The sequence below is a fragment of the Notothenia rossii genome, assembly GCF_949606895.1.
Source record: "Notothenia rossii genome assembly, chromosome: 5".
NCBI classification, from domain to species: Eukaryota; Metazoa; Chordata; class Actinopteri; order Perciformes; family Nototheniidae; genus Notothenia; species Notothenia rossii.
In genome coordinates this window covers 90,067,390-90,083,945 of record NC_136903.1, presented here as the reverse complement: position 1 = coordinate 90,083,945, position 16,556 = coordinate 90,067,390, and the positions used below count along the sequence as shown (strand labels likewise).

The following is a 16,556-nucleotide window of genomic DNA, read 5'->3' as shown; positions in this document are numbered from 1 at the left end:
AGTTCAATCAAGTAAATACCAAACTCAAGAAAGAATCGATACATACAGTAAGACAGAATGTGATTTGAGGGGTGATGCCATCCCACTTGTTTGGAAACGTACTGAAATTCTTGCCCGTTGTCGACCTTACTCAATTTGAGTGAGAGTGCTGGGGCTGAGGAGTTTATATGGCAATGTTTATCATTAATTTGTTTACCAATTAAGAATATTGTTGACCAGTTGCACATGTTGGCCTTTAGGTTTACAGTCTTTAGGTACTTTTAACAAGCAGTACCCTTAGAAATGAGCTGATCAAAATGTGTCAGACTTAAGCAAAGCAAACATCAAATACAAAATGAAAAGACTTGTACATCACAACATTTTTAAATTCAGCACCTCTACATGGATATAGCGTCTTGTGTTTTCCCATAAATTACACGTTTTTGTTCACTGGGAAGTTTGCTGGTCTAAGATGAACGTAACCAGTGGGGTTCACTCCCACCTTAAAGCTTTAACAAATTGCCTCGACACTGAAACATGATTTATGTTGATGGATAGATAGAAAACCAGAAGGATGATTTCATAATGAGGGACTCGTAAATACATACAAGCATGAGCAAGTGTTGCCTCCAGCTTTATCTATTGCCTAAGTGAACCATGACTAAAGAATAAAGGAGTCTGTGACAGGTCTTACTCTACAGTGGTTACGAACATGTTACATTGAAGAGCGAAGCCGCTGTATGTTGAAGTTTGATTGATGACGGTTAATGTTACACTGCAGTGAGGGGAGCTGGAGACTGTTTGTTTAAGGATTTAAAAGCCTGTCAGTAAGAGCCGGCTGCAGGACGTCCTCCTGATCTAAAACTAGCCTCCAATCCGCCCTTAACAAGGAAAGATGCTCTGCCACTGATTAATAATGGGAGCCATCCTTTTAAAAATAAATAATCCTGCAATTTGACTCTTATCTTGTCAGAAATGACTCTAAAGTAGGTAGATTAAACTTCCTTTTCAATGCCATTAATTAGCTGAGTGACCTTGTTAATCTTCATAGCGTCTCTTATCAGGTTTTGAATTACTTTTGTTATACAGTCAGAATGAAGCAGATAGTACAATATAAACATGATCATTACTAATGGTGGGAAATCTCCCTCCATTAACACCGTGCTCTGTGGTCCATTTGAAGATACATCTGCAGCTCTTCTTTAAAGTAATGATATGTTGTTACTCCCTCCCTGAAAGCATTCCTTTCTTCATCTTACTTTGGACAGAGACTCTTGACTAGGAGTTCAGTTTACATGATACAGCACATAAAGTATAAGACTCTTTCATTAAATATAACATTACTATTTCGTTATGAAACACAGAAAAAGCCTGACCCCTTCAGCCCATGTTTGAGACAGAAATATGTTGAAAAACTTTGAATATAGGCGTCCGCTGACCTTAACAGAACAAAAACCCTAAATACATATTCCTAAACGATTCACTTTGTAATGTTAAGTGCATTTCTGGAGAGGTTAGATACCTTTTATTCTTCTGCTACATTAATGGTGCTTCACACCGGACGCAAAAGAGATTTGTCATGATGGAAAATAACCTTTAAAGTCAATACAAAGATGCAAAAGACGCATATGTGCACCAGGAGACAAAATAGCGACAAAGCAATTTGACCTAAGATGGAATATTTCGTATCATTGGCATATTTGTTTGAGTTAAAAACGTTTGGCTATTGTTTTTGAGCTCCTGTTCTCACTGACGTACATAAATCAGAATTCACCAAGCGGTCTTCAGCAACTCATAATGGTGTGTCGTTTAAATAATAAAGTTGCTGCCATTTGTGCCTAGATGTGGCAACTAAGAGGGTTGATGGATCAGCTATGTTCCCATTGGTTAGAAATGTATTCAAAAAACGTTTTGCTTGTCATCTCGTGCAAAGACCTGACATGTACGTATCACTGCTTTACTCTGTATCATTGTGTAGTTACTTCGGCACCTTTCTTGATGTGTTTACTGACATTAAATCACATCATTTTTCTTAAATAATTGTTTTACATCACCTTGTTTAAAATGAAAAGGCTTCTGTGTGAAGCGATGCTGCCAATGTGCTGAATTAAGTTTATTTCTTATTTATAATATTTGTAGGTTTTGACACATTTTACCTAGCAACACAAGTTTCGAAGGATCACTGAAGCTGAATGAAAGTCTTGTCAGAAAGAAGGATTTGTTCGGAGCCATAAATTCTCCAGTCGTCTTTTTAAAGCCTTTAAAGTGCCGCTCAGTTCATCTTTGAGATGCTTCAAATGAGACATTATGATTATCTCCTCTTATCTTTTTAGTCAACGTCAGTAAAGTTCAACTTAAATGATTGATAGACTTCAACATGTCAAGCTAAAGCACTTCCAATCTTATATATAAACACAACTTAGACAAACAGAGGTACTGGTACAAACTAAGTTACATTTGTACCAAATTTGGTCGAAACTTAATTGGTAATTACACAATGCCGTTTGTTGTTATCCACAGATTGACTTTTTGGGGACAAAGCTGCAGACAGGAGCAGAGTGACAGCTGCCTCATAAGTGATCTGTATTAAATACATGCATATCCTCTGTTTGAAAGAAGTATAAGATTACTTACAACAACCTGCACAGCTGCGTTGATGTCATCTTCACTTCTATGAACTCTCCTTTTTGCAATATTTTATGAATGTATAGCCCAACAGGTAGATACACAGAGCTCTAATTGGTTTATTGATAAACACCAAACCAGAATAGCTGGAAAAATGTGCTATAATTTAATTCCTTCTCACCCAGTTTTCAAAATACCTTTGTATGGATATTTCTTCCATACACCAATTAAAGATAACTACTCCTTTGTCTTCTCTATCCATCAACACTGAATTGATGTATTTAGCTGAGCAGGGTTCATCCTGTCATCCCTTCATCTGCATGTACACAGAAAAACCTCCCTCTGTTTTCATGAATGAGCACGAAGCTCCTCAGATTACATCCCATCATGTGTTTTTGCAGGTGTTGAGAATTACAAAGTGTGAGGAGGGTCGTGACCTCGTCCATCACAGCAGCGCCGTGCTATCAGGTTCACACATTATTCCACATCCTGGATGCTAAGTGTGCCATACAGTGATCCTGTTTACATAAAACACTCCACATTAAGTGTAAGGAGAAGGCTTCATATTCAAACGCTCACGTGTCATAGAGGCCCTGACATAGGACTGTTTCATGGAGTAAAAAGACAAGTTTAATTATGTATTACACTTTATAAGCTGTGAAAAATGTCCCCCTCAAATATAACAGTCACAGACATACTTTATAGACTATTCTCGATACTTTTAGCTTAAATGGAGTATAAATAGACCATGTTTATTTAGGTTTAGAAACTAAATTCATTTAGTTTTCAACTCATTTTGTAGCCTGCATTATTCATGATTTTACTCCTGTTTGTGTTATTCAGTTTACATGCCATTAAGTGATGTCAAATCAGGTGGTCATGTGTTGTGGGTGTGTGTAGAGAAACTCGATTGCGCCCATTATTTGGGTCTTTTTAATTTAAAGTAGACCTATCATGCTATATTTGAATAATATATTGTAGGACCATACCTATATAAGGCATATTTATACTTTTTATTTTTCAAAATACCAAACAGATAATGCATTTTAGCCATTCCTCATTTCGCTCAATTTAACACTGTCTTTGCTTGGGCTGATTCTGTGAGAACAGCACCATCTACAGGCCTGGCATATGTACTACAGCGTCTCCAGCGCTTTGAACGGCAATGTCCGTGGCTGTCTCTTCCTGATTGGTGGAGTTGGTCCAATAGCCGAGCGCCACTTCTGTGACGTCATAGAAGTGTTCAAATCTGGATCAGTCTGTATCAGATCTGTTGCAGCCCCTTTTTTAGAGATTTGGGTATGGAGGAAAATAGAGAGTTGTGTTTTCTGACACTTGGTGAGTTCCCTGGAACACCGGGGATACGTATCAAAGACATACAAAAATGCATTTTGCATGATAGGTCACCTTTAACTTGCATTTAATCATACCCCCAACAATCCCAAAATCAGGACTACCATGAAAGGTCATTATAGTAGAGATTTTAAGCTTTAGGTTAAGGTTCAATCTGAGGTAAATCTAAGTATTAACCTAGTCTCTTTACCAACAAATACATCTAAAAGCAATGATGCTTAAGATGCCTGCATACAAATGGCATCATCTTTGTTAACTTCTGTTAATATTCAACCAATTTGACAAAGACATCATACCGGCTATAATAAAAATAACAAGAGTTTATCATTTCATAAAACATACATACACGACCACATTTTGGCCTTACTCTTCTTTCTATGGAAATAATAGATTCCGCAGATTTCTTTCAGACTTTATTAGACCCAAGATGGTTATTTCCTCATAAAGACTCCGTCATGTGAAACCTTAAGACAGGAAATCATTATTTTTGTCTGTTTCTGTCTCTCACTACAAAACTCTTCTCTCCACTATCGTTATTTGTCTGTTTCTTCCTCACCCTATGTTCTTTCATATCTAATTTACTTGCTGTCATTTCTTGCTTTTTGCTTCCTATGTCCCTGGCTTAAAGGTAGGTAAGAATGGAGAAACCAACTCGAGTGCGCTAGAATTTGAAAGTACACAACCGAAAAAAATCTGCCCTTCCTTCAGACTTCCTCACAGAGCCCCTCCTCCAACACACACGAATGCGCACATGACCAATGAGGGCACGAGATAAGTTTGTGCACGAGATGGAAGGCTGACAGGCAGGTAGGCCATCCAATTATCTGCCGCGGGCCGAGGCAGACAATTGGACTTGGTTTTTACAGCGCCACGGCTTCCACAGATGAAATATTTGTATATTTGTATTGTCAAAGCATTTAATGTATTCATTGCTATCGGGATGTTAAGAGCATTCCATGGAATATAACAAAAAGAGTTTCTGAAGTGAATTACCTACTCCACCTTTAACAGATGGAAGAGAAACTATTTTGCTAACTAACTTAAATACTTTAAGATATGTAAAAACTAGAGATATTAAAGTGAAAATCAAAACGCAGTGAATGCATGATGCAAGATTTCATAGGAAACAAATCAAACTTATTTCAGACCAACATCAAACATCCTGATGGTCACCGGAAATTGATATCTTTGGAGAAATTACCCTGTTAGACTTATTAATATAATACAGTAATAAAACCAGTCGTCATGTTACCAAAAAAAACAACAACCAGACCATGTTGTGTTTAGAAAGGGACAAAAAGAAAAACAGACATAGCTGAAATCAAATCCTGCAATAAAAAAAGACACATCCTCATCCGTACGTGCGTTCCCACAGAGGGAAGGGCTGGTTCATGACTCCTGCGCCCTCTTGTTGCTCCTGATATCTGCCCAATAGAAGAAATGAAAGTCGCCACCAGCACACAGAACTGGATGGCACAGAAGCTTATCTCCGAACATTTCGTCCTAATCTTCTTTGGCATCTTAGGACGATGACATTTCATAATGTTCCAACATTTTTGGGTATTGAGACCGAATATTGATCGTCAGTTTATGAAAACTTGTCGGGAATTTCAGCTTTCTCAGTATTTACTATTTAGTATTTACTTGCACTGTTTATCTGTTGTATTGTGTTGTACTGTTGGAGGAGCCTGTGTCCTAAGATTTTCATCGTCATAACTACACTGTAGCTATGCACTTATGACTAATAAAAGCCTTGAACCTTAAAGCTTATATACTCAAGACACAACTATCAAACTGTGATGCAATCCATCCAACTTTAGACCTGTAAGGAACACAATTGATTGAATCATATTGGTATTTGGATGAGACCTCTCCTGGATGAATACATATAAAGATTTGAAATAAAAAGTTATTAAGGAAATGTTTGGCTATGATTCGAACTTTGAAAAAATCATCATAAATAAATTACTAAAACAATTGAGGACATAAAACCTTATCTGGGTAGGACAAAAAGATGAATTAATAATCAGATATTTTGGCTCATGCCTCAGTCAGGATTGTGATCGAGAAACGAGTATCAGATGGACGCTTTTTAACTAGATTTGAGAGCCAAACATATAACTCTTAAAAAATCCTGCAATCAGAGCATTTGGAACAGCTCTATGTTTCGCAGCTCTGAGCTCCAGACTCTCCCTCCTCTCCTGTTCCCATGAGAATGATCTCCGGTTTGGGCAGAAGCCACTCGCTGTTACCCTCTGCCCTCCCCCAAAGGACCAATCGGCCAACATTAAGTGAGTGACCCCGCCAAAATTAAGATGTATGCCACAGCACAGCAGTAACAGTAGACCGAGGTCAGGTCAGCTGAAAACAAGATGTCTAATGTCAAAATAAATACGTAGGACGATAAGATCTGCCATTTCTCTTCATACTTTGAGGATGATGCAGAAACACACCCTATATCTTTTTATTTTGAGTTCAAATGTCACTTTTAAGGATTCTTATCTCTTTGCACGAATGTGTAAGTTTTGTCTCTTATCTCTGCTTTTATCTGTATCCGTCAACCTCTGCAGAACAGTTTATCGCTGTGCAAATAAACCTCAATAATCGACAACTCACGTCTCTCCACACATGTTGAGCTAGTGTTTCACAAGCCTGGGGCCGAGCCATCTGTCTGGAAATAATCTTAGTGTGTACTTCCATGTAGAGTGAAGAGCTGCAGGACAGATTAGAAGGTGCATGCAGCGACAGAGAGAGACTTTAACCATGGATGTATGAAGAGGACTGGATACAGCTTTGGAGAAGGGGCCGCGTTCATCCCTATGAATACAAGACTGCTCAATTAACGAGAACATTTATACCCAGAAGTTCCCTCCTCTGGCAATCTTCCACATCTATTGGCCCATCATGCACACTGGCCTTTTCCTTTAGCCCCGCCCCCAATCCGCATCACGACCATCCCAACTCAGTCAAATAAATGCAGAGAAAAAATATCTCCAGATTCTGCTTCTAGCACATTTCACACTACTACTGGTACTGGGTAGTTGATTTACTTACTTTCAATATCCGCTGATCTCTCCCAGTGTAAGTCAATGGGGAAAAGTATGTTTGGGCCCAATGACGTCACTGACTGACATGGTAGTTGTAGCTTAGTTGTGCATGGCTCAAATTGATTAAATGTTTTTTTTTTCAACCCAAACTTTTGTGGACTAGATGGTTTGCCTCTGCTTGCCTGATCTCCCATGATGCCCCAGAGCGTGGCTTTGTTTTGAGGACAGAGCAGTTGCTGACTCAGTATAAATGACCATACAAGGCATCAGGATTTACTTTACAAGATTACTGCAGCTACTAAACCATAGCTAGATCTCTTTCTCTCCTCTGTGTTCATTCAACAGCTTAGTTTCTTCTTCTGCCCTCTCTTTCTCTGCGTGTTGTCTTATCTCTCTGTCTTAGATTTTTGACCTGTCCTCTCTACACTCCCTTAATATTCCCCCTCTTTTTCTCTTTTTCTGGCTACTTTTTATTCCCTCTTTCCTTCCTCCTTCATTGCCTCTCAGCCTACAAATAGAGAGGGTCCTCTAATAGACCTCCCTCAGGCCTCCTGTCCCTCCAATCCTCCCTCTCCTCCTCCCACTCTTCCCTCCCTCGCTCAGACCTCCCTTTCTCAGCCAGCCCCAGATAAGAAGGGGCAGAAGTATTTCTCTTCGGCCACTTCTGAACAAGCAGCCACCAGAGAAGGATGTTTCCACCCACAGATTTCCTTTCCTTTCATTCCCCCTGGCAGTTTGGACATTCACTATTCCCAAACCCTAAACAAAGCCAATTATTTTGCCCATAACCTCTCTTTCTATCTCTTAAATTCAACTTAGCTTTTCCAAACACATTTTTTTACAAAGATATTAGGGAGCTTCAAGGAAAATCATGAGAGACCGGCTCAGGGTAAAAGGTAGTGGACCCATCCTTTCTTTCTTCATCAGCAAAAGAAAGCCAACAACAGAAGAAAATTAATACCCAAAAGCAAAAGAAGGACATGGATCCCACGTGTTGATCACCTCGTCTGATGTGATTCTTCACCATTATTGAGGAAGGAACGGAAGAGGCTCACAGGACAGGTGTTGCTTCCTGTTGCTGCAAAAGCGTTACCTGCTGAATTCAAACAGATCAGCCTTCATGGATTGGCGGTAGGTGCAGAGACATCCTGATGTTTTCATGCAGTGAGTTGGGGTCAGAGTGTGAATGAGCTTCTCTTGACCCTCTTGCCCTGAGAACACTTTAATACGTTTGAAGAGATCGCTATGAAAGGTGTAAATCTCTGTTGGGGGTCGCTGGTGCTGCTTTGGACCCTGTCAGTCGTCTCTGATGCAGCCGGTGTTTCCGGCGCAGAACGAGGAGGAGCTGGAAGAAGAAGAAGTGGTGGCGGAGGAGGAGGAGGTGCGGAGAAGAGAAGGAAGTTTCACCGCATCCAACACGGTCAGTGCAGCTACACCTTCATCCTGCCCGAGCTGGACGGATGTCTGGGCGGAGCATCGTCTCCACAGACCGAACAATATGGCGTCTCTCGCGGCGGGCCAAGCGTCGTGCAGAGAGACTCTCCACCCATCGACCGCGAATGGTCGGCTCAGAAACTGCAGCGCCTGGAGAGCACGATGGCGAACAACACGCAGTGGCTGCAGAAGGTAAGAGACAAGCTACCTCCTCTTTATCGTTTGTAGATAATTTGCACACAACGAAACATGTATGAGACAAGAAGGTTGACACACATGTGCAGTGTCTTGTAACTTTGCGACTTATGGAGGACAGCTGGAAAACATGACATCTTTTGTACTTTATACTAAATATCTTACATTAGACCAAAAAGATAACAAACAATGGAGGAACAGATTTGAGATTTAATTGTTGGCTACATCAAAATAACTTATTAAAGAGAAGGTTGGTCCAAAGCAGGTTGACAGTTCAAGCTAAAGTAATGAGTGTTGTGTCTTGTGACGGATACTTTGGGTCTTATGCAGAACAGATAACTTATTTAAGCGCTTTGAGCACCAGGAAAAGCGCTATATAAATATTATTATTATTATTATTATTATTAGATGAAAGAATTAATTAATGTTCAGGTGCTTTTCACTAAGAATCTTCAGACCAAAAGGCAAAGTTCAGTACAAATTACAGCCACAGAGAACATTGTATCACTGGGTATATAAGTAGATATGGCAAAGTCATTCTCCAATTATAGTAAAATTTGAGTATTGTTAATGGAAAACATGTTGCTGGAAGACCTGAACATATGTGTGGATTCATTAATCGGACATGTCATTTTAGCAGCTGTGTATGCAGTCTGTGTGTGTGTGTGTGTGTGTGTGTGTGTGTGTGTGTGTGTGTGTGTGTGTGTGTGTGTGTGTGTGTGTGTGTGTGTGTGTGTGTGTGTGTGTGTGTGTGTGTGTGTGTGTGTGTGTGTGTGTGTGTGTGTGTGTGTGTGTGTGTGTGTGTGTGTGTGTGTGTGTGTGTGTGTGTGTGTGTGTGTGTGTGTGTGTGTGTGTGTGTGTGTGTGTGTGTGTGTGTGTGTGTGTGTGTGTGTGTGTGTGTGTGTGTGTGTGTGGCTCAGTTTTCTTGCCCGGTGATCTGCAGGAGAGATCAAAGTTTGGGGTTATGACTCTCGATGAGTGGCAGCTGGTTTCCATCAGTGAACACTTTCCCTTCTGTTGTTCTAACAAACTATAATTTCTACATCTGTGGTTTCATTGGATATGTGACTGCACGCTGTGCAATAAGGGCCAATGTGAAACCATATTCCCCCGTTACCATCTATTCTGCAGAAGTATTGCAGAACACCTCGGCTGTACCAAAGAATGAATGTGTGAAGAACTGACCACTTCTCACAGATACAAAAGATCAAGAGTCTGTCTTTAGCCATTAAAGATTGCTAATTATTATATTAATTGATGTATGATGAGTGATGGTTTCTAATTGATAGTGAGTTAGATAACATTTGCAGTCTCTTTAGTTTGAGCTGGAAATGTTTACCTGCCTACACATTTCTTCAGATTGTCATGATATCACAACCACTTATTTCCAAGTGAACTTCACTGGGAGGGGGTGACATGTGGGAGATTCTTGTTAACCACCCAGAATTCCCCTCCATTGTGCAATAGCCCCGACCCCACAATGGCAGTCTCTAGTGTGAAAAGGATGATAACCTACAAACATCAATTGTGGGAATTTGCCAAGCCGAGTGACTAGAAGTAGCACTACCAGGACTCACAGACGAGACTAATGGCACATTATAGAGTATGGCTAGGCCTCGTTAGGCCTTATTAGGCCAGGCTGACTTTATGCTGCGTTTCCATTACAGTTTAGGAACTGGGGCAGTAACTATAGTAACGCAGTGTAGGCGGAGCCGTGACGTCATCTTCAATGAGAAACACAAAACCAACATCAGCCGTTAGCTCTTAGCACTCAGAGCTCACAGCTCCTCATATCTGTTCAGAAACTAGACACAAGTGAAACAAGTACAAACCACAGACTGTCTGTGTCATGGTGAATACAGACGCTGGTTTATTCATGTCTGTAGGCCGTTGTTGTGAGTGTGGACGGTCGGAGCATATACTGCGTTAGCTTAGCCGATCTCCATTCAGAAAACACGCATTTTAAAAGGTTTTTCGTCTGCCGTCTGTCTGCAGACTGGTCAAAGCCTTAATTCACGGTTCTTACTATCCGGTATCAGTATGTTGTTACTTCGGCATCATTTTGAAACGTGTATTACAATTAAATCACGGTCAAATATGTTCATTTTGTTTTAGTTGCCAGCGATTCTCTCACTAGTTTAGCATACTCTGCCCGGCTGTTGGCCCAGAAAGAACCTCAATTTTGGAGAGCCAAAAAACTGTGAAAAAGTACCCCCTAGCCGGAACTACGCCGAGTGGAAACGCAACCAAAAACGGGCACAGCACGCTTAAACCGCGCTCCGTGCTGTAGTGGAAATGCGCAATAAGATGCTAATATGCTCACAACTCGTGAATTATATAAATTGATCTTAACCATATTCACCAGCTTAGTTAATGAGAACATAACACAAAGTACAGCTTAGTCTGAAGGAATGTCTTGTCGGTCATTAAACATCTGTTTGGAACAAATAAAACCTGATTTCCTTCGTCCAGTCGAAGATTTTGCATTTCTTTTTTATAATGCTAGATTAAAAGAAAAGCCGTAAAAACGTTGTTCATATCCATTAATTTTTGTTGCGGTATTTTCCTGTTTAGGGGAAGACTTTGACATGAACCAAAGTTAGTAGGAGGATTCATCCTCTGGGCAGGGGGCACCCTGAACATCAGCTAAACATATAATGGCAATTTATCCAACTGTTGTAGAGATATTACCAATGAGCGACAACAAACCATCGCCTTCCGTAAATGCAGTTAGCAAGACCAAAATAAGAAAAATGTTCTATCTCAACAATAAGCTCACACAAATGAAGCAATTGACATTAAATCAAGTGGAATGACCTTTGTTTAATTATCACCATTGGGATTACATTTAAATGCTCACACTTTAATCGCACAGATTTGGCCATTGACATTGTTACAGGCAGCATTTCCCCGTGGCTGTACCATAAAAGAAAAGATTCTAGCCAGATATCAACATGAACCCGTCCGTTACCTCAGTCACTTGTTGGGCTGTCATTTGTCTTTGCTCCTGATTTTTCGAACTGAACAAAGAGCGATTGTTTTGAGAGATGTGTTATTAGTGTGCAGCAGTGTAGATTAAAGATAAAACAGTAGTCTCTAAATATGCTAGCCACAGAGCCTCTTTGTGAGCTCTACAGCACATCCAGTTTCTACTTCCTCTCCTGAAGTTGAGACGTTGGCTCAGACTCCTGCTGACGTGCAGATTGAAATGGTTTGGGTGCAGCAGGTGATGTTGATCCATGAAATCGGATTAGCGAAAGAAAACATTTGTGAAAGGAATGCGTGTGCGGGGAGTCCTCATTCATCATCATTACAATCATTTAAACGTCACAGCCGCAGCATGAATAATGCTCCTGTTTAAAGTCAGAGTCGATTATAAATCATAATTCTAAAAGGAGGAATGCTGACTTGATTTATTTAGCTTTCTAAATGCTGGGTGTTTCCATCATGGCCTTCAGAAAGTTGGCCTGTAATATAGATGATGGTAGAAAAGAAGGAACTGCAAGCTGGGTGGTAGCTGGTACATTTAACAAGTAACCCAATGTTGTATGAAACTATGCAATAACTATGGAACCAGAGGAAGATTATCTCTGAATTTAGAAATCAAAAGTCCGTTTTCCAACACATCTGAAGAACAGTGAAGATGGTATTTTTGTTTGCTATCACTGTCTCTCTCTATCTTTAAAAATCGAGGAAGGTAACCCTTACCAATCAGCGATGGCTGCAATGTTCGTGAATGTCTTTGGAAAATATTAACCTTAGAGTAAGTGCTTTTTCAGCAATTTAGTCTCCAGTTTCAACTAGGGCTGCTCGATTATGGCAAAAATCATAATCTCGATTATTTGGGTCAATAATTGTAATTGCGATTATTAAATGCGATTATTCATTGACTTTGAAAACATCAATTTATTGGAGAAAAAAAAATTGAACAGTATGTTTTTAAAAGTTGATTACCCTGAACTTTAAGTATAATTCAACTGAAAAAAACAAAAAAAAGTAATAATAATAATAAAAATGTAATCGTTTTATTTCGATGACGTTGTTTTCGTAATCGTTGCATGCCATAATCGCGATTAAAATAAGATTAATTGAGCAGCCCTAGTTTCAACCCAAAAATGTAATTTGGCCATCCTTCCTCCATTTTATAGAGAAAATTATTAATTGATTGCAAAATTAAAGCATTTTTGTTCGTACGCCTACATAAATTTTGGCCGCAAGTGTGATAGAAATGTTGCTTTACTCCTCTTAAACCCCGAATACACACTCAAACTCACATCTGCAACCCAAACAGATCTCAGAGAGTAAATTATACATTAAACGGATAAAACAGATACATTCTGTGTAAGATTATTTGTGCTGCCCACCGGGGTGGATTTCTTTTCTACCATTTTTTTTTTTCTGAGTATCTCAAGCACTGGGGTGTTTTCAAAAAGCGGGTATGTGTGTGACTTTGGGTGTGTGGGTGTGCAGGGACGTGCACAGGTACGGGCTAACGTTGCCCGGGCAACAGCCCCTTTTTAGCTCAATGTCCCGCTTCATTGTAGGATTTCTGCCATGTCTCTACTTTAATTTGACCATCTCTGTTACTAAGTTATGGAATACTAAATAAATAAGTAATGAGATACCTTACCGTTACTGCGCTAATAAAGAATGATAAGAATAATGCGTATTGAACTGGTTTAATTATTTAGTGAGTTTATTTAAGGTAATTAGTTAGAAGCCCTATTTCATCAGTATGTCTGCACAGCAGTTACAACGGTCAAACTACATTAGAACAGAATTGTCCGCATTTTGTCTTTAATAGTTACTAACATTAGATATTTTTAATGAGATATGGACCGCAAAACAAAAAATGTCCCTGGTTTTTTCATTTTTAAAATGAAGTCACTGAATGCAAGTAGTCGCCTTAGCTTATTTTGTTATGAGATGTGAATTACTGTTCAATTTAGTTGATGTAATAATCGTTTGGTTTCTTTTACATTAAAAACAAGTTACAATTTTCAAAAGGTCTTGTGTTTTTTATCGGGGGAGGCCCTTTTTCCAGTTTAGAGCAAAAGCCCCTCCAAATGTGTGTGTGTGTGTGTGTGTGTGTGTGTGTGTGTGTGTGTGTGTGTGTGTGTGTGTGTGTGTGTGTGTGTGTGTGTGTGTGTGTGTGTGTGTGTGTGTGTGTGTGTGTGTGTGTGTGTGTGTGTGTGTGTGTGTGTGTGTGTGTGTGTGTGTGTTCACCACCCACACTGTTAACCCTCTGAGGAGTCGCGGGTCAGGTCCAGAGCTGAGGCCTGCAGCAGCGACAGGAGACAGAGGGGTGACCTTTGACCTCCAGCTGTCTATCTAATCGCTCTCTGACTCTGTCACGTTTGTTCCCGTCCGCTCATCAGAGCTTTAATTTAATTCAGATAAAAGATAACAGCGTCTCTTCTCAGTTTCCCTGTCCCTCCCTCTCTACTCTCTCTCTTCTCTCCCTCCTCCCTGAAGTTAAAGCACCAAAGAATCAGAGTTTAAGGTGTTTTTAGGGTTAAAGTAAATTATATTCCTCATGAATCTCTCATTGACGGGCCAGAGAGATATTTATATATACATCTTAGTCTTTATCCAGATTAAATGAGAAAACATTTTTCAGAAGAGGCTTCACCACTATCCTATAAATCAGCGTACAATAATTAATGAAATCCAAAAAAATGTAAAAAGACAGCAGAAATTGTAATGTGTAGTAATGTATTCATTTTAGGGCTGTCAAACGATTAACATTTTTAATCAGATTAATCACAGTTTAAAAATTAATTAATCATGATTAATCACCATTCGAACTATGTCCAAAATATGCCATTTCTTTATGTATATTGTTATGGGAATGGAAAGATAAATGAAAGAAGGCGGATATATCCATTTAACATACAGTATGTATGTATGTATGTATGTATGTATGTATGTATGTATGTATGTATGTATGTATGTATGTATGTATGTATGTATGTATATATGTATGTTTATTATAACATTGTTCTTTGTGTCAAAATGAAAGACAGCCCACACACCTATCAATCATCAAACCGTGGGGTCTTATTTCATTACGTGTTGATTTCTATGTTGTATCGCTGTATAGAGAGTACAGCAAAACTATTCTCCGTCAGGACTTCCTGCAACAACACCACGCCGTTATCTTGATTCTGATTGGCCAGAAGACATTATCAAAGATGTTCTATTGAGAAGACGATCACTACGTGACAAAAGTTTTCAAAACCGTTTCTAGCCATTCTGCACATGCGTTAAATGCGTTAAATATTTGAACGCAATTCATTCAAATAATTTATTACCGCCGTTAACGCGATAATTTTGACAGCATTAATTCATTTGTACAGTTATATTTATTATAATGTCTTTCCAGAGCTAAATTAAATGTTCAAATTGGTTGTTTTTTCTAGTATAGACACATCATCACGTTTGAAGCTGGATCAAGAGAAAGTTTGGTGTGACTAAAACAGCCAATTGTTTTCCAATTGATGATTCATCGCATGCATTTTTTTTGGATTAGTCTGGATTCAATAATCAATTGGCCAAGGCTACATGCATACTCCAGCCTTTAAGAACATGACTTCTATTTTACTTGTCAACTGCCGGCAAAAGTTTTGAAATGATAATAGAGAAATAATATTGCACAAAGTCTTTCTTCAGAGCCACAGCTGTCTGCAGTCTGCAGTACAGCACTCCCCAACCCCCAAACTGAGACAGCAGATTTACTCCGTTTGGTCAAATTCTTCCCAATATTTGTGTTTCTCATGCGCTCACTGGTGGCAAATGTTCCCTCTCAGAGCTCAGGGAGTCACAAATCAGATCCTAAAGCTGTAGTCTTTTACTGAGGTCAAACTACAGCGCAGATGACGGAGCAGCGAGTGTGGCGTTTGTAATGTTGTTACACATCTTTATTTTTGTTCTGCAGAAAAATAGTGAATCAGCACTGACAAACGTAAACACCATCTCTCAGTCACAATACATTACATGTCACTTAGCTGATGCTTTTATCCAAAGCGACCATCATTAACCTCCATGCTGGTTTTTAGAATGCTAATATGCTCTTTGGTGTGATGTGAAATCGACACAATTTTTACCATTTTAGTTTAGCGTTAGCATACTAACATTTGCTACTTAGCACTAAACACAAAATACAGCTATGGCTGATGGGAATGTCATTAGCTCTGCGGGTAATTGGTCATAAAGTAAGTATTGTTATTACAATTAATGCTGAGCAGAACACGATTGTCTATATCAAATTTCATAACAATCAATTCAACAATTCTTTAGATCTATGATTTAAAAACACAAAATTGAACCCCATGGTTCATAAATTGCCAAGTCAGCATTCCCAAAGTGAATAATAATACATTTGATTGATGTAGCACACTTTAAAGACAAAACTTAATCTCAAGGTGCTTCACAAAGCTATAAGGAAAAAATAAGTAAAAATATTTTTAAAGGAGCATATTGGATAAAATATGGCAATATAAAAAATAAAAATAAAAGGTTAAGAGCATAAAAGGTTTAAAAATAAATAAATAAAGTAAAGGACAGTCAGTCAAATGCGCTGTGGAACAGGTGGGTCTTGAGGCATTTCCCAAAAACCAAAAGTTGGTAGGATTCATCCTCTTGGGAGCACGCGTTTCTGACACCATCTTCACTGCATGCTGTCGTTACTGTCCAGGTTTTCTGTCGATGAAATCTGAAAAAAGCAGGCACTGCAATTTAAAACCACTTTCAGAACAGATAAAGGGCATGACATCTACTTAAGCTTTTCTATCAACATAAAGCAGAGCAGTATCTATGTCTTCCCTCTTCAAAGTGTGCGGTTGAGTTTCAGTGTGGCCTCTGCAGCAGTTCAGTGGTTTTGGAGAGAGTGGGTCTAAACAGCAGTAAGTGAGGGAGTTATCG

The 16,556-nt window shown here is 39.2% G+C and overlaps 1 protein-coding gene across 1 annotated transcript in view; it reads left to right on the top strand.

Moving 5' to 3' along the window:
• The first annotated feature begins 3,318 nt into the window (after positions 1–3,318).
• angpt4 (angiopoietin 4) overlaps positions 3,319–16,556 on the top strand; it is a 57,113-nt gene continuing 43,875 nt past the window's right edge. The window contains exon 1 of the mRNA XM_079684956.1: positions 3,319–8,630. Within this exon, the coding sequence (XP_079541082.1) occupies positions 8,250–8,630 (381 nt within the window). The 5' untranslated portion in view covers positions 3,319–8,249. The remainder of the gene's footprint in view (positions 8,631–16,556) is intronic.